This window comes from Ictalurus punctatus, chromosome 10 (genome assembly GCF_001660625.3).
Source record: "Ictalurus punctatus breed USDA103 chromosome 10, Coco_2.0, whole genome shotgun sequence".
NCBI lineage: Eukaryota > Metazoa > Chordata > Actinopteri > Siluriformes > Ictaluridae > Ictalurus > Ictalurus punctatus.
In genome coordinates, this window is record NC_030425.2 from 27,198,799 (window position 1) to 27,219,027 (window position 20,229).

Below are 20,229 nucleotides of genomic sequence, written 5' to 3' on the forward strand. Positions count from 1 at the left end.
CGTGTGACTCGTTTAATGTTCATCATTATCTCCCTGATTGATCGTTTCCTTTTCTACCTACCTATTTATTTATTTATTTATTTATTTATTTATTTATCTTTATCGGCCCGGTGCTTTATTTTCAAGGCCCTGACGATTATTTTGTCTCCACTCGTGTTTCAGGTACTTCTCTTTGTCTTCTCCATCTTGCGGAAGCTGGCGTGGGATTATGGCAGGCTGGCTCTCGTGACCGACGCCGACAGGTACGGATGTGTCCCCTTCCTTTTCCTGTAGGAAGACGGAAGATGATGTTGGGTTGCTAACCAAAACCTCCTGTTCTGCTGTTTGTGAAGGGTTTTTGCAGCTTCTGTCACATCGTGCCTTATTGCTTCATTATCACCCCCATCACCTTTTACTTTGTAGGTTGGTATAAAATGGCAAGAACTTTTTTATTTTATTTTATTTTTTTAAAAATTTTATTTATTTATACTCTTGAATTTGAACCTATGCGCTCACGTAAACGAAACTAAGCAAGCGTATATTCTTCATTTACACACACGAGGAACCAGTAACGTTTTGTTTTAAATTGATCATCCCAGACAGATTACTCCTAATCACGATCACTAAGCATCTATTTATGTTTGTTTATACCACGGCGCTGTAGAATTCTCGATTCTGATTGGTCGGGAGATTTGAATTTTCTATAACGGCGACTCGGACGGTAGTCCTGGCTACAAATTCGAAGGATCAGGTTAACGCGCTCGTTTCGAATGTAATGGCAGACTGGATTGTGAAATTTTCTGTATTGAACTTCTACAGAAGGAGTCGCCGTTCTCTTCATGCAATAAAAAAAAAAAAGAGAGAGAGAGGCTGGTAAGGGAAAGATTTGTTTATAGCTGCTAGAACGTGAATAACTCGTTTCATGGACGTTCTGACACATTTAGATGTAATCGTAAATGGATAAAAAGTATGCTGTGTACTCGGTGTAATTAGAACGTTGTAATCGAGGTCACGTCGCTGTAGTATATGAGCACATCCTGAAGTGCTTGATTTGTTATGTGAAAATAACGCAGGATCACTTTGGGGTGGAAACGGTACTGCTGTACTGATTCTTCTCCTAAAACGGCATGCCCCCAGCTGGTCTGTTCTGAATTGGTGTCATGGTTCCCTCAAACACGTCCGAGGAAGGAAATCTCACGTCATCATCCGTGTCAAGTTTTTCCAATTTGTTGTTCTTTACAGCGCGGTGTTGCAGCCGTCCGTATCCTTAGCAGTGAAGCTCAGGAGACCAGTAAAACGGGTTGTGTGTGTGTGTGTGTGGGTGTGTGTGTGTAACAAACATTGTCTTGTGACAATGAATTCGCGTGTATGGAATGAGGAAGGCGAGAACATTGATACCTTTTTTATTACTCTTGAGAAGCGCTCAGCTTTCAGAGAGACTCAATTGTAAGGCATTAAAGATGGAGGGGGTTTTGGCTGTTCCTGTTTGCACCAGACGGTCGCCATAGTAACGTTTGTGTCCGTGCACGTCATCTTAGCCAAGCTGGATTAACATCACTCCAGGATTTGCATGAATGGTTCTAGCTAAATTATGCAGGTAAAAAAAAATCTCGATAGCGATCGTCCATCTGAAGGGGAGCGGTGGATTTGGAGTCTTCGTCAATCCAGCCGTCCTAGCAGCATGCTTTTGGGATGTCGGAGGAAACCCCGAGGAAACCCCGTGTGGACGTGTGTAGAACGAACAAAATTCCACACGGACGATAATCCGAACTCCAGATCGAACCAAGGACTGGAACCCTACGTGCTACACCACCATGCTGCCCATATCTGGCAGAATAACTCCTTTTAATATAATTGTTCTAATTGGTTGACCGAAGACGCGTACCACAGGCGCTTAAGCGCTCCTTTTCTGTTAAAGGAAGCTGGTCCACGGCGAAGAAACGTCCACGCGCCGCGAACCACTATAGAAATCGTCCTTCTGCGTCCTTTCTGTTTATTTGATTCTTTCTTTTCCGACGTGGGTTTAGCTTTTATTTCGGAAAACCCTACGAGAACGGACTTTTATCCTTTCATGTTCGCTACAAAGGCGCCGAACGTTTTCCTCTGCGTGAAACGTAACGCTCGAGCCTCGAGCTTGAATATGGAAGCGCTCCTCACAGGGGTCTCGTAATCGGCATGAAGCTATTACACGTACACACAGGAACACGCTCGTCAGAAGGCAGATCGGCGACGCCGGTCGGGAATTAGGTCGAGTGTTTCAAGTCTGCAAATCATGCGGTGTCTTTCTGAATAAAGCACGTTCAACAGAAACGCTGCGCTTGCTGTTCGGCAACCTTTTTTTTTTTTTTTTTTTTGATTTGGCCTGGTCTGTCCGTTTTGGGGTGGGGGTGGGGGAGGAGGAAGGGGGAGGGTACCTTGTTCCAGTATTTTATTTCAATCATGGTAGAGATATAACACAATACATGTACGTTATCCAGATGAACAGATCACGTATTCTATCAGAAACGGATACAGAGGTCAATGTGATAACCTTTCTGACTACTTTTTTTTGTGAGTATGCGGACGCCTGACCGCGACCGCGATACGTAGACCTCCCGCAAACCGTTGCCACGAAGAATCGCCTAGGATGTCGGCAAAGTCAAGGCACTAAATCTGGAAAGGAGTGCACATACTGTATGGCGGTGACCGTAAAAGTGTCCACAAACTTTCGGCCATGTCGCGTATGAGCTGGCATTTCCGAAGCGTGTTCGTCGAGTCCGTTGCGCTTGAAGGCCGAGCTCTGCTCGGGTTTAAATCTGAATGCGGGTGTTATGGATGCGTCTGTGAAGCGGGATTGAACAAATCGCGTAGAACTACAATGCAGGTGAAGTCTAGGGAGCGTTTCATCTGACAAGGCTGCATGAATCTACAGTCCGGGCTGGAAAGAATTCAGCCCCGGCTTTACTTCTCACTTCAGACCGTTCTTTTTATTAACAGGAAATAAGATGACCGCGATGGCAACAATTTTTATATATATTAATTTTATGTATTTTTTTTTTATATATAATATTTTAATATAATTATTTTATTTAATCAATTTAGATGGCTGAGCCCTGCTAACACGTCTTATACCAGCCGGTTGTTGGTTAGCCCGGGAGAGAACTGGTTTGGGCGTCGAAAATAACCTCGCAGACATGTTGTGCCTCCTTCTCCTGACTCATTTCTTTGTGCCTTTTCACCGCCAAGCCTTGAGATTTCACTTTTCCTTCCCCTTTACACAGTCATCTCGATCCTGTGGGCAGGGATGACTGAGCTACGGACGCTCCGGTGCACGGCTTTCTTGACACCGGTTTGGCAGGAGGAGGGAAGTGAATTAAGCCGCCATTACAAATGCCATCTGTTCTATGAAGCAATCTGCTCCGGCGAGCGGTGCGCATATTTTTTGCACTCCCAGGATTTGTGTTACTGTGCAGGGTGACTGATTCGATAACCCACGCATTCTCTCGCTCTCTCTCTGTGTGTTTGTTTGTTTCAGTTGGTTCTCTGTATATCATTAGGGCAGTGGTAGCTGAGTGGTCTACTGATCAGCGCTGCCGTGCTGCCACTCTCGGGCCCTTGAGCAAGGCCCTTAACCCTCAACTGCTCATTTGTATAACTCTAAGGCGCTCTGGATAAGGGCGTCTGCCAAATGCTGTAAATGGTTTTGCACGTTGGCAAACGCTTTGGTCTTATCGTTTATCGATACACCCTAAAATAAGCCGAGCCAAACATACACCCAGTTACGTAACGGAGCACGTACCTGTAATCCGATCTTCCTCCTTTTTTTTTTTTTTTTCTTTTTTTCTTTTCTTTTTTTGTATAGGCTATTATCGGCTTGGAAGACTCGACCTTGTTTAACCTTTAAGTGTTTATTGATTTGGGTTCTAGTATTTCTGTGTTTTTGAAAACAGTGCTATGTTTCACTTGAGATTTAGTATTTCTCGTGTGGGCTGTTTTTCTCGTAAGGCTATTTTTTTTTGTATCTTTTGATCTGATTTTTGTTAGATTTCTTGTATCCGTGTTTGCGTTTTGAATTTATTTCAGTTTAAAAAAAAAAAAAAAAAATGCCAGATTTCTCAGTACCCACAATGTGAAGAATGAACTTTAGGAGGAGAATGTTAGGGAGTTTTTCCTTGCCACCGTCGCCACTCAGTGGCTCGCTCAGTTGGGATAAATTCGCACCTTTTAATATCTGTATACCGTGTTGATATTTCTGTAAAGCTGCTTTGAGACAATGTCTATTGTAAAAAGCGCTATACAAATAAAATTTAATTGAATTGAATGTTCTCGGACACTAAAGCGTGCTAAATGGTACTAGGGGAGTTTATTTTATTTTTAAAAAGAAGGAGTAAAAGTCAATGTGGGTTTTGTTTTTTAATTAAAAGGGGGCTAGCTGACTAGCTAGCCCCGCCCCCTGAACAAATTAGTAGCCTTTTAAAGCTACACGGCCAAATATTTATCGCGTTTCTTGTTGAATTTTTACTTTTAGATTTTCTTTTTAGTGTACTAATATGAATAAAAGGACGGATTATGAGTCCATCATCACATTGAATTATGGGGCTTTTTAGTTCGTTCATTATCTGAAGTTCAGCAACTGTTGTCTACAGTATCCAAGTCCCTTTTCTCTCTCTCTCTCTCTCTCTCTCTCTGTCTCTCTCTCTCTGTCTCTCTCTCTCTCTCTCTTTTTCTTCTTGTTTTTCCAACGTTCCCTAGTACATCTGGCCCATGTGATGTCCCCTTGATATTTGTGTCATACTTTAATATCTTCCTGAAAAGGAAACAAGGGAAAGATTTGTGCTATACTTTTCACCACAGTGTGCATTTCCCTTCCTTTTTTTTGGCATTTCCCGGTGCTCTGGTTTGTGCAGTGCAGGACCTTGAATGCCCCAAACTGGGCCATTTGGATATCGACTATCCGTGCTGTTGAGTGATGCTGCTGGAAATGAGTTTGTCCTGAACCGCAGGGCTTCGGGCTTTGGCTATTTTGAACTGGGATACAGGAACATTCTGTTTTCTCATAGCAGGTCCACGGCTTGGCCCAAAGCCTGGGGGTTTTATTGTGTTGCAATTGACAACACAATAAAGCTTGCTGCTTTATCTAGCCCGTGTTAGGGCACTAATTTATGTTGGCTGATAGAGATGCGTTTCTTCTTGTGTCTAGAAGTGACCAATGCAAAGTTATTATTCATTTGGGGTGGGCGAGTCAGAAGTCGTGGGTCGGTTGGTTAGAAGTCCGAGTTGGAGTCGCGGTCTTAATCGAGTCTGACGCGTTGTCGTTAGAGTCGAGTCATGAGTCAAAACCTTTTGCAAAGCTTGCGACTCGATTCGAGCTACAAAGGTTATGAATCACGGCTCTACTCTAACCGCAAAGCAGCTCGAATCAAGTCGTCAGCTTTGCCGAGAGAGCTGATTTTTATAACCTCTCGTAGTCCGAATGGATTCGCAAGTCTGAAGCTTTGCAGTTGTATCCGAGTCACAATTCATAACCTTTTGCAGTCCGATTTGATTTGGGAGTCGTTCGCGTTTTGCGGAGAGCGTTGTATCGTGAATCGTAAGCTTCGCTATCAGAGTTGAGGTGCTTATCGCAAGTTTTCCGGAGAGAGTTGAATCATAAGTTTTGAAGTCAAGTCGCCGGTAGCTTAGCTTAGCTTAGCTTTTAAGTAAGTTTTGAAGTCAAGTCGCGGGTAGTTTAGCTTAGCTTAGCTTTGAAACAAGTTTTGAAGTCAAGTCGCCGGTAGCTTAGCTTAGCTTAGCTTTTGAAACAAATTTTGAAGTCAAGTCGCCGGTAGCTTTGCTTAGCTTAGCTTTGAAACAAATCTTGAAGTCAAGTCGCCGGTAGCTTAGCTTAGCTTAGCTTAGCTTAGCTTAGCTTTGAAACAAGTTTTGAAGTCAAGTCGCCGATAGCTTAGCTTAGCTTAGAAACAAGTTTTGAAGTCAAGTCGCCGGTAGCTTAGCTTAGCTTAGCTTAGAAACAAGTTTTGAAGTCAAGTCACCGGTAGCTTAGCTTAGCTTTGCTTTGAAATAAGTTTTGAAGTCAAGTCGCCGGTAGCTTTGCGTTCAGACTTACATCAGCAGTATCCTACTCATGGTTTTAGTCGTGTCTAATAGACTCACAACGTAAAATATTGGGGGGGTGGAGTATTTTCCTGAATTTCAGTGACCCCAAATATTTTTGGCGGTTAAAGCTAAAAATGAGTATGGCAATTAATACTACATTTCAGAACAGCACTTTAAGCTATAATACCACGGTGTATAACTAGCACGAATGCACCACTTTAAAAGTTTTCGTTCTCCCTCCTTTACCAGAGCCCTTTTCCTTTGGTGTGTGTCTGTTGCAGTTCATGTCGAACACACACTGTAATCTCTCCTCAGCTACTACGAACTGAACCGTTTAACGCGCCCTAAGGTCCGCTAAACCGTGACGTGAAGGTCATGCTGTGTGAAATTTTAGCACGGACCTTTCGTAATCTCAGAACCGTGCTGTGTTGTGGACTATAGTATGGAATTTTTTTTTTTTTTAATTGCGTTCATGATCTCTGGTTGCTATAATGAAAGTCAAACCTGAATCATCCTAGACTGTAGCCGTGTATGCGGTCGACTCCAGAACTATCGGCACCCCGTAAGAATGTCCAAATGGAATTGATTTTTGATTTCAAGGTTTCCACTCGGCTACGTCCGTAATGGTATTTCTGCTGAAAAACATCAACAAAACTCGTTTTAAATAGAAACGTTCCACCCAAAACCTCTTCAGAGGTAAATCCGAGACCTGGCTCTGCATTTGCACGTCGAAGGAAAAACAGCAGGAGGTTAAGACTGAACCTTATTTTTTTTTTTTTTTTTTTGTAAGAGACTAATGACCTTAAATATCTAGATCAACACCGAAATAATTGGCTCTGGTCTGTGGTCTGAATTGGATAAGAATATATACAGTACCGTATACCATACTGTAGAAACATCTACCTTGTGCTTGGAAATGTGTTAACACGATGCTTCCTCCTCAGATGCAGCTCGTTCTCAGAGAATTAAAAAGAAACTGTGTGTGTGAATGTTTTAGTTCGTTTTTTTTTTTTCTTCTTCTTCTTTATCCTAACTACCTCTTTTATGTATTTATTTATTTATTTATTTATTTATTTTCTCTTCCCAAGACAGAAGAAGAGATTCAACGGAACAGAAGAGCGGGAATAGTATGTCATTTTCATGTTCACACTCATGAGGGTTCTTTTTATATAGAAATAAATAAATAAATGTGTTTTTCCTGGGCTGCTCCTCATCTGCTAACTGGTGCACTAACAACGCTTTTCTTCCTCCTGTAGGGTGTGTTGTGTGTTTGGGAGGGTTGCATTGATGTCTGCTGCACATTCTGAGAGTTTTTGACCTTATGACCTTTCCTAACATGCTACTGATGCTTCGTTATTTAAGACTGTGTGTGTGTGTGTGTGTGTGTGTGTGTGTGTGTGTGTGTGTGTGTGTGTGTGTCTGGTTTTTATATATTAAAAAAATCTCTTGGGTTGGGGGAGGGGGAACCAATTGTCCCCATAAAGATAGGAATATACAGTAGTTTTGACCTTGTGGGGACCAAAAAAAAAAAAAAAAAGTACAAGAGCAACTTTACGTGTGTGTGCGTGCGTGTGTGTCCTAACATGCATCTCTCGTCCTACCTGTCTGACCTAAATGACTGCAGTACGAGAAAGGAAAAGTGTGACTATGAACCCGTTCAAAGGTAAAACCGTTACCTAAAGTTTTGGCACCCCCGTCGTGTTACTTGTACTCCCAACAGATTTATTTCCCGTCCCACTACGTTCATTGTTCTCCGTTTGTGGTTCCTCTCTCCCTGTGAATGCTTAGTGAAACTGGTAGGTGAGTAGACTAAAATTGGTAGATCTGACCTCTGGAAGACGAAACCTCGCCCACCCCAACAGAGACCTGTACAGTGCCTTCCACTAATATCGGCACCCCCGGTAAATATGAGCAAAGAAGGCGGTGAAAAATTTGTCTTTTATTGTTTTAACCTTTTTTGTTTAAAAAAAAAAAAAAAAAAAAATTCACAAACATACTCTGCACTCATGGATATCAAACAATTTGCAAACACAACACGGGTTTATCAAAAAATAAATCTTTGTTAAATATAGTTGTGCAATATAGTTGTGTCAATATTTTGTGCTACCTCGCTTTGCCAAGATAACAGCTCTGAGTCTTCTCCTGTAACGCCTGATGAGGTTGGAGAATACATGGCGAGGGATCTGAGAGCGTTCCTCCGTACAGAATCTCTCCAGATCCTTCACATTCCGAGGTCCACGCTGGGGGAGTCTCCTCTTCAGTTCACCCCACAGGTTTTCTATGGGGTTCAGGTCAGGGGACTGGGATGGACATGGCAGGACCTTGATTTCGTGGTCAGTAAACCATTTTTGTGTTGTTTTTGATGATGTTTTGGATCATCGTCCTGCTGGAAGATCCAACCACGGCCCATTTGAATCTTTCTGTCAGAGGCAGTCAGGTTTTCATTTAATATCTGTTGATATTTGATGGAGTCCATGATGCCATGTATCCTAACAAAATGTCCAGGTCCTCTGGCAGAAAAACAGCCCCAGAACATTAAAGATCCTCCTCCATATTTAACCGTGGGCATGAGGTACTTCTCCACATGGCTACCGCTCTGTGTGCACCAAAACCACCTCTGTGTTTATTACCAAAAAGCTCTATTTCGGTTTCATCTGACCATAGAACCCGATCCCATCTGAAGTTCCAGTAGTGTCTGCACACTGAAGACGCTCGAGTTTGTTTTTGCATGAGAGTAGAGGCTTTTTTCTTGAAACCTTTCCAAACAACTCGTGGTGATGTCGGTGACTTCAGACTGTAGTTTTGGAGACTTTCTGACCCCAAGATGCCCCTAACTTCTGCATTTCTCCAGCTGTGATCCTTGGAGACTTGTTTTTTTTTTTTTTTTTTTTTTTTAATCCACTCTAACCGTCCTCTTCACATTGCGTTGAGACGATACAGACACACGTCCAATTCCAGGTCGATTCATAACATTTCCAGTCGACTGGAACTTCTTAATTATTGTCCTGATGGTGGAAATGGACATTTTCAATGCTTGTGCTGTTTTCTTATAGACACTTCCCATTTTGTGAAGCTCAACAACCTTTTTCCACAGCTACATTCCTCGGTCTTACCCATTGTTATGAATGACTAAGGGAATTTGGCCTATGTGTTACCTCACACTTATACCCCTGTGAAACAGGAAGTCATGGTTGAACAATTTACTATTCCTAGTCACCCAGGTGTACTAAAACTTTTTAAATTACAATCACCTTCAAATATAATTTCTTCGTATGAATTCATAGGGGTGCCAATAATTGTTGCACATCTATATTTAATTTTTTTTTTTTTTTTTTTTTTTTTTGGATAAACCTGTTTGCAATTGTTTGATATCCATGAGTGCACAGTACCTTTTGTGATTTTTTTTTTTTTTTTTTTTTCTCTAAATAAATAAAAGACCAACTTTTCACAGCCTTCTTTGCAAATATTTACCAAGGGTGCCAATATTAGTGAAGGACACTGTATAAGACCATCTATTGTCCTCTCTAGGATCAGCCAAATCAAATTAGGGCTTTAGGAGACATTCTCCATGGAGTGTGCCATCCTCGTGGCTCATTTAAGCATTCTGCTGGCCTGGACAAAAATTCCGGGTGACTGACTCATCCTCCTTCAGCAGCGGACGTCGGGTTTTAAATCAACACTATCGCTTCATAAGATAATTAACTACACTCTCTGAAAGGGTTCTTGGGTTGTTCCTCTGGAGCCAGGGTGTCCAATGTTATCCGGAAAGGTACTGTGTGTGTGTGTGTGTGTGTGTGTTGTGCGGGTTTTCATTCCAACCAAGCAGAAGCCATACCCAAGTCTATTGAAAGCCAAGATCAACTGATTAAACCGGGGAATCAGGTGTGACTTGGTTGGAATGAAAACCTGCACTCACACCGGCCCTTTAAGATTGGATAAGATTGGACACCCCTGCTCTGGAGGAACAGGATCTGTGTACATGTTTTCCTATCAGAAAGGGTTAACCTTTTTAGTAGAATGCCTGTATTATCCAGTGAACCCTTAAAAAGCGAAATCTGTTCTAAAAATGTACCAAGAATAAAAATTTTTTATTTATTTTTTTTAAAATGTGGGGCTCTAGGCGTTAAGACGATAACGACCAATAATTTGGAGATAGTACCATACGCTGATTCTGTGAATACAATACACTCTTGGCATTAGAAGCTTTCTTCAAGGGTTCTTTGTATAATTAATTAAGAGAGCTTCATTAATTTTCTTCCCAAAAAAAGGTTCTACTTAGAACGCTGTCTCATAGAAGAACATGTTCTTGTTAAGGTTCTATATAAACTCTCTTAAGGGTTCACCGTACGCCCGAAGGACAAGCAAACAACTCTTAAGGTGTCTAAACTGTAAAAGACTGTACAACGAGTATAAAATTGCATAGGGATGTTTTTTTTTTGTTTTTTTTTTAATTAAATTTATTTATTTATTTATTTTACATATCTAAATCTAACTTGCCAGAATCTCTGATGGTCAGTGGAGTTCATCCACATTTGTTCACTAGCTAGCTTTAAAAAAAAAAAATATATAAATTATAATATACTTCCCAATCCAGGCCTGGGTGACACCCTTGTGGGCGTGGCTACAATATGGCTAGGAGGAGTATAAACCCAAACGAGGATTCCGTCGCTGACCCACCGACCGGTGTACGATACAACTGCTCCGACGGCTGCCACAAAATCGAGTAGTTTTGGCCGCGACAATGTGAAAACAAAGCAAAAAAAAAAACGAAATTCTGCATTTCCTGGTAATAAGATAAATATATTGACCACCTTGAAATGTGAAAAAGGGTTGTGTTTTTTTTGTTTGTTTGTATTGTTTGTTTTTAAGGTCAGGGAGCGGGCTTTCTGAATTGTAAACGAATACATTTGTACTTCATAGAGCCTAATGAGGCCGTCAGCCGGGCCTCCACAAACAGGGATGAAGTTTATAATACAAGCTGACCTGTGTGTGTGTGTGTGTGTGTGTGTGTGTGTGTGTGTGTGTGTACTAAACTTGCTGTAAACTGCATGAAATGGTGACTGGGGAGTCTGGTGTGATATCCATATGGAGGATAGTTTGATGCTTCATTTAAAAAATTAATAATAATAATAATAATAATAATGTGGAGGGGGGGGGCCCTTAACAGATCACACAGGCTTGCTTTAAGTCAATGTTGCTTAAAATGTAGATGTGTATCAGTTTGAGTCTCTTAAAAATACTTTCAACACATCTCCTATGAAGCGACTTTTTTTTTATATTGTGATTGCAACATGGATGACTTGGTGGGTCGGGGGCGGGGATAACAAAATAAATAAATAAAAAATTTAAAAAGTTAAAAATTTCCTGTTTTTATGTGGTGGTCTGGGAAAACCTAGAAGTTGCTGCAGCTGAATTAATCCATGAAGAGACGCTATGCAAAATAGGTTTTCTTTCCTGCCTTTAACCAAACGAACACCGAATATAACGCTTTAACGTTGACGCACTAAATGTTTCACCGGAGTGAGATTTTTGATGACGGAACAGGTTGTGTAAGGAGCCAGATAAACGGACGGCGTGGTTTTAAAAAAAAAAAAATGTCCAAACCCATGCTAGCCAAGTGTGCTTTCCTCACCCAGTGAACTGCCGCAAGTCGTTACACACTCCAGGTCTGAGGGAAAACCCGGCGTACGTGCTTCTATTCCTCAAGAGCGTCAATAATTCGACTCCTTTCTTAATTCTTTCCTCACGTATAGAAGTTTGACCGACATTTGCGTGACGTGGAGATTCAATCCAGCCTCCTCAGTCCCATGTCAGAGCTCCAGAATGACTTAATGACCAGACTGACCTGTGTATTTTCTTTATAAAAAAAAAAAAAAAGAAAAGGAAAAAAAAGTGCATCTGCTTTGAACATTGCTTTTAATCTCCTTTCCTTTACTCCTCCCTCTCTCTCTCTCTCTCTCTCTCTCTCTCTCTCTCTCTCTCTCTCTCTCTCTCTCTCTCTCTCTCTCTCTCTCTCTCCCCTCAGCGTGGCTTCGGCGTTGCATTCAGAAACTCCGGATCGTTACGAGCGCCTCACTTCCGTCTCCAGTTCCGTGGATTTCGAACAGCGAGACAACGTAAGGCGCCCGTCACTCATTTTCCCCGCCTGTCCTTCCTGTTGCCCCGCCCACTAACTGTCTGTTTCTACTGCTGGTTTGCGAGGGCGAGGCAAGGCCGTGGGATTTGGCTTTAGGTCTCTTCTCAATACTGTTAAATAATGCATGGTTGGAAAGAGGAGGCTTGGCTTCAGGCTCCGCACGTGTGATGTTCGATAAAAAGCGAAGTAAAAGCCTAATAAGAAACGATTCCTGGTTCTCTTGAGAAAATCACAATGGACCCATTTGAATTAACGCCAGCGAGTTTGAACTTGGAAGGTTAGATCTCTCCGAGATGGCCGTGCAGCGAGACCTGACGGGTTATTTTAGAAGCCGTACGAACGTTATGTAAAATAAATTCTCGATATCGGGAGAACGGTTACCTCACACCTCCGGGGTTGGGGGTTCGAATCCCGTCTCCGCCCTGTGTGCGTGGAGGTCGCATGTGCATGTTCTCCACGTGCTTCGGGGGTTTCCTCCAGGTACTCTGGTGGCGTCTTCAGTCTTGAGGGGGGGGGACTGGACAGTTGAAGATCGATTAAAAATACAAAGTGGCGTTCAAGTCTTCAGCTGTTGTAACTCATAAGCCTCAAGGTTCATCGTGTTGAGATGCTCGTTTGTTTGTTTGTTTGTTTGTTTGTTTGTTTGTTTGTTTGTTTCCCCCCACCCCTTACTGTGATTTTGTAAAGAGTGCTTATTTGAGATACTGTAGTCATTCTGGCCGTTCTCTCCTGACGTCTGTCGTCAAGAAGGAGCACAACTGCTTTTCACTGGATGTTAATCCATGTAAAGTCCGTACAGGATTTCGTTTATGCTTATTTATTTATTTATTTGTTTATTTATTTATTTACACTACTTCAATTGGCGAAATCGCGATTGCATGAAAATAGTTTTGCGCGGTCGTTTGCAGCGATGTTTGTAGGGTAAATGAGACGCATGTCAATGGAAGAGGACTTTGACTGAACGCGCGTTGCGATGAGGTCACGTGACGCGTCTCGGCCCGGACCTGCAGGAAAATCTGTGGGAGGGGTTTTTTTTTTTTTAAATTGCGAGCTCCTCGGAATATTGCGGAGTTTGCTTGATTTTTGCGTTCGTCTCTGCGCAGATTCTGTTCATTCTCACATGTTTCGAGTGTATCTGAAACTCCAGGCCTGTATTTGTGTCATTTTATGCATTGTGCTGCTGCGACGTGATTGGTCGATTTGATTTTTTTTTTTTTTGGAGGAGTGCAGGACTGTTCAAGAGTACAGGTGTTCCTATTCATCTTAAAATTGCAAACAGAAAATTGTCTTGTGATTTTTTTTATTAATTTATTCTTAAAATAAATTCTTTCTTTCTTTCTGTCTTTCTTCTTTGTGTTTGTTGCATTTCTCGTCCTGGACGCTGACGCTGTACCATCTCTCTCTCTCTCCCTCTCTTGCTCGCTCGCCTCCCCCCCCACCTCTCGATCTTGCTCCCCCTCACTCCCACTGTCTCTCCCTCTCTGTCAGTCTCTCTCCCACCCCCCCTCTCTCCCTCTCTGTCAGTCTCTCTCCCACCCCCCCTCTCTCCCTCTCTGTCAGTCTCTCTCCCCATCCCTCTCTCCCCCTCACTCCCACCCTCTCTCCCCATCCCTCTCTCTCCCTCTCTGTCAGTCTCTCTCCCACCCCCCCTCTCTCTCCCTCTCTCCCCCCCTCTCTCTCCACTATCTATTAATTCCTTCACAGACGAGTGATCACGCTCAGAACACACTTTATATAAAGTTTATATGACCTAGCATTTATCTAGGACCCGACGTCCTTCCTCCTCCTTCAGCTCTGTGCATAAACCATGTTGCTGATGATCCTGCACTTTCCACATTTGCTGATGAGCAAAAAGAAAAACGCGTCGTGGCTGAAAGCAGAAGCGAATTCCTCAACGGGGAAGAATAAGAATGAAGAAGCACTTTCAGTTCCTTACCCGGCAGCTGAAAGTGCTGAGTAATTGTGGCACAGATTGTGGAGGTTCTGCGGAGAGCACGGTGACGTTTCTCTCCAGCGTGACTGGCTCTCTTCCAGTAATCCTGCTCCTGCAGCCGATCGTTACGCGGTCGGTGCGGGCCACGACCGCGACTCCTGACTGGTTAATTACTGTAGGCCTCGTTCTCGCCCTCGTTGGCGAAGGAATAATAGCAGCTCGGTGCTTTCCGAGGCTTTGATTGTTTTTGTGCTGACGATTTCACCATTTGTTTCTTGTCTTTTGTGTGAATTGTTAATGCTCAGTTTGTTTGCACACATGCACGTTTCTTTCCCCTCACGGTCGTAGTTCACGTTTGTATCCGCTCTTCCCGCAGGGGTTCTGCTCTTGGTTGACGGCCATCTTTCGAATAAAGTAAGTGGCCCCTTTTTTTGTTGTTGTTGTTGTTGTTGTTGTTTGTTGTTTTAATGACGTCGAGCACGCTGTTAGTGACCGAGCCCGCAGGGTGGCTGCTTGTCTCTTCATTTTGCCGCCTGTCTTTTATTATTCAGAGTTTTAATGCACAGCGCGTTGGTAATGCGTTTGGGTTTAATTGACATTCTGCAGTTTTTAGCGGAAAGATTTTGTTCAGAAAACCATTATTACTGTAATTATTTTAAAAAATACAATTTACCAGATGAAAATCGTTAATCGCTTCGGCCATCAGCTTTAATCCAGGCCATTTTAATAATGTTCTTCTGTCTTTTCCTCCTTCTTCTCCTCCTCCTTCTGTCTTTTCCTTCTCCGCCCTCTTTTTCCTTCTTCTTCTTCTTCTTCTTCTTCTCCTTCTTCTTCTCCTTCTTCTTCTTCTTCTCTTCTTCTTCTTCTTCTTCTTCTTTTTCTTCTCTTCTTCTTCTTCTTCTTCTTCTTCTCTTCTTCTTCTTCTTCTTCTTCTTCTTTTCCTCCTTCTTCTTCTTTTCCTTCTTCTTCTTCTTCTTTTCCTTCTTCTTCTTCTTTTCCTTCTTCTTCTTCTTTTCCTTCTTCTTCTTCTTTTCCTTCTTCTTCTTCTCCTCCTCCTTCTTCTTTTCCTTCTTCTTCTTCTTCTTCTTCTTCTTCTTCTTTTCCTCCTTCTTCTTCTAATTTTTCTTTTCCTCCTCCTTCTTCTTCTTCTTCTTCTTTTCCTTCTTCTTCTTCTTCTTCTTTTCCTTCTTCTTCTTTTCCTTCTTCTTCTTTTCCTTCTTCTTCTTCTTCTTCTTTTCCTTCTTCTTCTTTTCCTTCTTCTTCTTTTCCTTCTTCTTCTTCTTCTTTTCCTTCTTCTTCTTCTTCTTCTTTTCCTTCTTCTTCTTCTTCTTCTTTTCCTTCTTCTTCTTCTTCTTCTTCTTCTTCTTTTCCTTCTTCTTTTCCTTCTTCTTCTTCTTTTCCTTCTTCTTCTCCTCCTCCTCCTCCTCCTCCTTCTTTTTCTTCTCCTCTTCTTCTTTTTCTTCTCCTCTTCTTCTTTTTCTTCTCCTCTTCTTCTTTTTCTTCTCCTCTTCTTCTTCTTCTTCTTTTTCTTCTCTTCTTCTTCTTCTTCTTTTCCTTCTTCTTCTGCTTCTTCTTTTTCCTTCTCCTCCTTTCTCTTCTTCTAATTCTTCTTGTCCTCCTCCTCCTTCTCCGTCTTTTCCTCCTTCTCCTTCAAGCCGTCGTAAGACATGCTGAGAAAGAAGTTCAAAAGTTTGTATTCCTCAAAGAAAAGGATTAGAAAAAGGAACTACATTTAGTTATGCAGTTTCAAACGCGAGGATCCACAGGCTAATCGGAGGAAATGTGATTTACACTTTGTTCAGACGAGCGCTGAGCAACGTGACAAAAAAAAATATCTATCTTGATCATGACAGTAATTTATCTGAAGATATTCTTTAAAAAAAAATTATAATAATAATTACAAACTGACCGGAAGCCGCTGATTTGAATGTTTTTAAAGTTTGTACATAATCGCTTACATTGTAAAATGTCTTACAGAATTAAAAATAATTTTTTATTTTTTTTTACCCCTTTTCAGTGTTGAATATTTTGGTTTGTTTATTTATTTAAAAAAATAAAAAAAAAAACGATTGATGCAAAAAAATAAAATCCCCCCCCCCCCCCAAAAAAAAAAAAAAAAATTCTAGACATTTAAATAAAGTCTCATCAAATTTGATATCTCTTAAATAAATGTATGTATTTATTTCCGTTTTCTTTTGTAACGGTGATGCTTTGCTGGCCGTTGGTTTGCAGCCCCGTGCATCGCGTTGCGTATAACGGAAACGTCTTTGAGAATGAGACAAACCACGTGACGTTTCGCTCGATAGCATGAACGTAGAGTTATAAAGGCAGGATGAGCAAAATCATTTAGTTTTAAGGACGTGCAACGTTTTGCGCTTCACCGTGCTCCAACTTACTGCGATAAGTTGATTAGCAGAATTAGGTTCAACGTGACGTAATTTGATAAGCTAATCGAGTTATGCCGCAGAGTGTGCTGGTTATTACCAGAGAGGAATTGAACTGTGTGTGTGTGTTTGTGTGTGTGTGTGTGTGTGTAGGGACGAGGAGATCCGAGAGAAGTGTGGCGAGGATGCCGTGCACTACCTCTCCTTCCAGCGGCACATCATCGGGCTGCTGGTGGTGGTGGGCGTGCTGTCTGTGGGCATCGTCCTGCCTGTTAACTTCTCCGGAGACCTGCTGGGTGAGTAGAGCGCCGCTGAGAGGACAGCGGCTCCCTAAAGGCACAACGTCTCAGACGTGAACACAAGCAGATCTTCTATATCGATTACCCTGCTTTCACACTAGGTGGGGCATAGTGGAGCACTTCCCAAAAGATCCGAAAGCGATCAAGTCCAACATGGACGTACTCGGTGGGTGAATCCGAGCGTGACGGTATGTGTAATCGGAGATGTTTGACTGTCGCGAGAGAGAACCGTTTTCAGGCGTCTACTGGTATCGGATTTCTCCCGGGTTGATCTCAATCTAGACCCCGTCTGATCACACGGCGCTCCTCATCATTTCCCAAGCCAAAGCTCAGACTCTTCTTTGCCATATTTAGACTAAATGTTGAAAAATAAACAACTGGTGAGTTAGCTTGCGCTAGCTAGGACGAGCTTTCCGCCGGAAATCTGACTAACCCCGCCCACTAATCCTGTGGTTGTTTTTACTCGTTCGTTATGTTTCCTTCAAAATTTTAAAGGAAATAATACTTGAACCTGAAAATAATAACATTTTTGACTAAAGATAAATGAATAAGCATAATAAACAAGCTTCATGTCTAATTTCCTTCTCATGTGACTTGGGTTTTATTTATTTATTTTTTTTTTGCGTCTCACGAGAGCCGATCCCAGTGCAGACCTCTACTCTGTGGTACCGTTGCTATGGTTACGTTTTGACTGCCGCTTTTTTTGTTTGTTTCTTCTTTCATAGGCTGTTCATTTGTCCTGTCGCTGCTTGCTGTAAGCCTTTACAGTACAGTACGAGCTTCTATCGTTTTCCTGAATCTTCTAGAGAATTCCGGGTGTCTCCGAGGCGGTCGAATTTGCTTACTAGGACCCCTCTTTCATTTCGCTCTAATAACCCCGCGACCGTCTCCGGACTGAACGAGTTTAGGCGGTGGAGCGAATGTGTGCCTCGGCTGCAAGCCGCTAACCGCTAACGAGCTGGCGTTCGAACTGGTGCTCGCCCTGTTGACGTCCTCGTTTAATTCTCTGTTCTCTGTGCCCTGTCCTGTAGTGCAGCTAGCTGTAGATTATCATGTGCTAGGGCTTAACCTCTGCAGTAATGGGATTGTACTTGTCTGTGAGTGGGATAATTGGGAGACGGTTGAAGGTATGTCGAGAGAGAGAGCGAGATTTCACAGAGGTGGGATGGAAATGGAGTGAAGAGAGCTGAAGAGACTATTTTAGAAGAAACTATTTTAGGCGGTTCTGTATTATTCATAAGTGTTTGAAACATCAAACATCTTTTTGATTATTTTATTCCCCCCCCCCCCCCCTCTGAAAATCAGGCCTGTTTATTGGGTATTTATTGGGGTGTTTTTTTTTGTTGTTGTTGTTTTTTTTTAAATCCTTCTCCATCTCACAGCTTGTTTTTTTGCAGAAACCACTTGCGCGTCATTAATATTCATAAAGCAGACGCTCGATGTTAATGGCGAAAACCTCATTAATAAAACGGCGTATCAAAGAACACTATGCTTTGTATGTGCACTGCTTCTAGATCTTCAGGCTTCTGTTTCCAGTTATTCTTCCGACCCGGTGAAAACCTGATCGTTTTTCGGCTTCACGCCGGAGTCCTGCGTGTTTTGTAGCTGAAAGGGTTACCAGTGGGAGTTTTGTACACATGCGTGCTGTGTATTTATACACCACGTACTACACTAGAACAGATATATGTTTATCCTCTAATCTAATATTGCTGCATGTCTATTCCCTGCTGCGCTCGTCGGGCCGTGTTCGGTATTCGGTTCAAAAGCTACGTTAGCGTTTACATGCGCACGGTACTCGAGGTGATTTTCCTGAGCTCCCTATTCGAATTATGCAAATGACCTTGAATGTACTTCACACCTTTTGAGGTTGCTGGATTTTCTTGAGTACAGTCGTAGCAGCTGTAGTGTATATGTATGTTTTTATATATATATATATATATATGTATATATGTGTGTAATATATATATATATATATATATATATATGTATATATATGTATGTATATATATGTATGTATGTGTGTGTATGTATATGTGTGTATGTCTGCATTATTATTATATATTTATATATCTCTACAGACTCATTTTCTGTCTCTGTATCTTAATTTTTTTTTCTTTCTTTCTTTCTTGCTATTTCCTTTCTCGATCTTTATTTGACACCTTTTGGTCCCTCATGCCATGTCCCGTCTTTCCCTCTACAGAACTGTCTCTATTTCTATCTCATCTCCTGTTATCTCTCGTCTCTCATGCTCAGTCATGATCCCACTGTGTTGGTGTTGGTGGTGGGGTTTTTCTTTTTGTTTCCTCTGCAGCTCGTTTATTACTAATTTAACGTTCCTTTATTGTAAAAAATTTTTTTTTTTTTTTTTTTTTTTTTTTTTTTTTTTTTTTTTTATTGTTGTACATCTGAATCCAGATTGTTTGTGCTGTACCTCTGTGATCTAAACATGACTTTTCTCCTTTCTGTCGTGTTTCATCAGAAAACAATGCATACAGCTTCGGCCGCACCACGATCGCGAACCTGAATTCGGGGTGAGAGCGTGCACCTTCTTTTTCTTTTTATTTATTTATTTATTTATTTATTTATTTATTTATTTATTTATTTATATTTATTTATCATTTTAAATAAGAGTGACAAACCATTTTATAATACTTGTAATGAAAAGAATACTGGGGTAGCGTATGTTTAGATATGACTTTACATGTGGAACGAGATTGATTGATTTCTTGACATGAAGCCTGACGTGTTTCGGCTCTTGTCGTCCCGCAGGAACAACTTGCTGTGGTTGCACACATCTTTTGCGTTCCTGTACCTCCTCCTGACCGTCTACAGCATGAGACGCCACACCTCGAAGATGCACTACAAGGAGGACGACCTGGTACGTTTTTCATTCGTTTTATTAACAACAGGAATACAGCTTCTCTATGAAACACCTACTGTTAATGCTCAGTGTAGGACAGGAGCTGTGGTAGATGATTGTTTAAACAGTAGGTCTCCAAAAAAAAAAAAAAAAAAAGGAAGAAAACAAAAGCAATGGATGCATTAAAAGCTGGGGGGTGTAAACTTTTGAGCAGGATGATTGTCTTCTGAGAAACATGTAAATATTTCATGTCGTTCTAAAGGGCAGTGAGGTGGGAGGTGGGGGGGGGGATACGATCTTCAAACAAGATAATTTACTCCAGTCATCCTGTTCAAAAGTTTACACCCCCCTTCCCCCGGCTTTAAATGTACCGTATTGCTTTCTTGAGCATCAGTGATCGTTTGCACCTTTTGTAATAGTTGTGTACGAGTCCCTCAGTCGTCCTCGGGTGTGAAAAGATGGATCTCAAAACTATATAGGGCTCGAATATGCAGGAGACGCCGGAGAAGTAAAGAATGTGTAGGACCCGGAGGATTTTTCTGAAGAACAGTGGGCAGGTTATC

The 20,229-nt window shown here is 41.8% G+C and overlaps 1 protein-coding gene across 6 annotated transcripts in view; it reads left to right on the forward strand.

The window, feature by feature from the left end:
- LOC108271057 (CSC1-like protein 2) overlaps nt 1–20,229 on the forward strand; it is a 59,499-nt gene that overhangs the window by 20,005 nt on the left and 19,265 nt on the right. For 3 of the 6 annotated variants that reach the window (XM_017478273.3, XM_017478272.3, XM_017478274.3), the window contains 7 exons: nt 163–242; nt 7,143–7,181; nt 12,080–12,170; nt 14,500–14,537; nt 16,661–16,803; nt 19,286–19,337; nt 19,576–19,684. In XM_017478273.3, the coding sequence (XP_017333762.1) occupies nt 163–242; nt 7,143–7,181; nt 12,080–12,170; nt 14,500–14,537; nt 16,661–16,803; nt 19,286–19,337; nt 19,576–19,684 (552 nt within the window). Of the gene's footprint in view, nt 1–162; nt 243–7,142; nt 7,182–12,079; nt 12,171–14,499; nt 14,538–16,660; nt 16,804–18,260; nt 18,713–19,285; nt 19,338–19,575; nt 19,685–20,229 lie in introns of those variants that run through there. The other 3 variants (XM_053683381.1, XM_053683380.1, XM_017478278.3) reach the window with 3 other exon arrangements.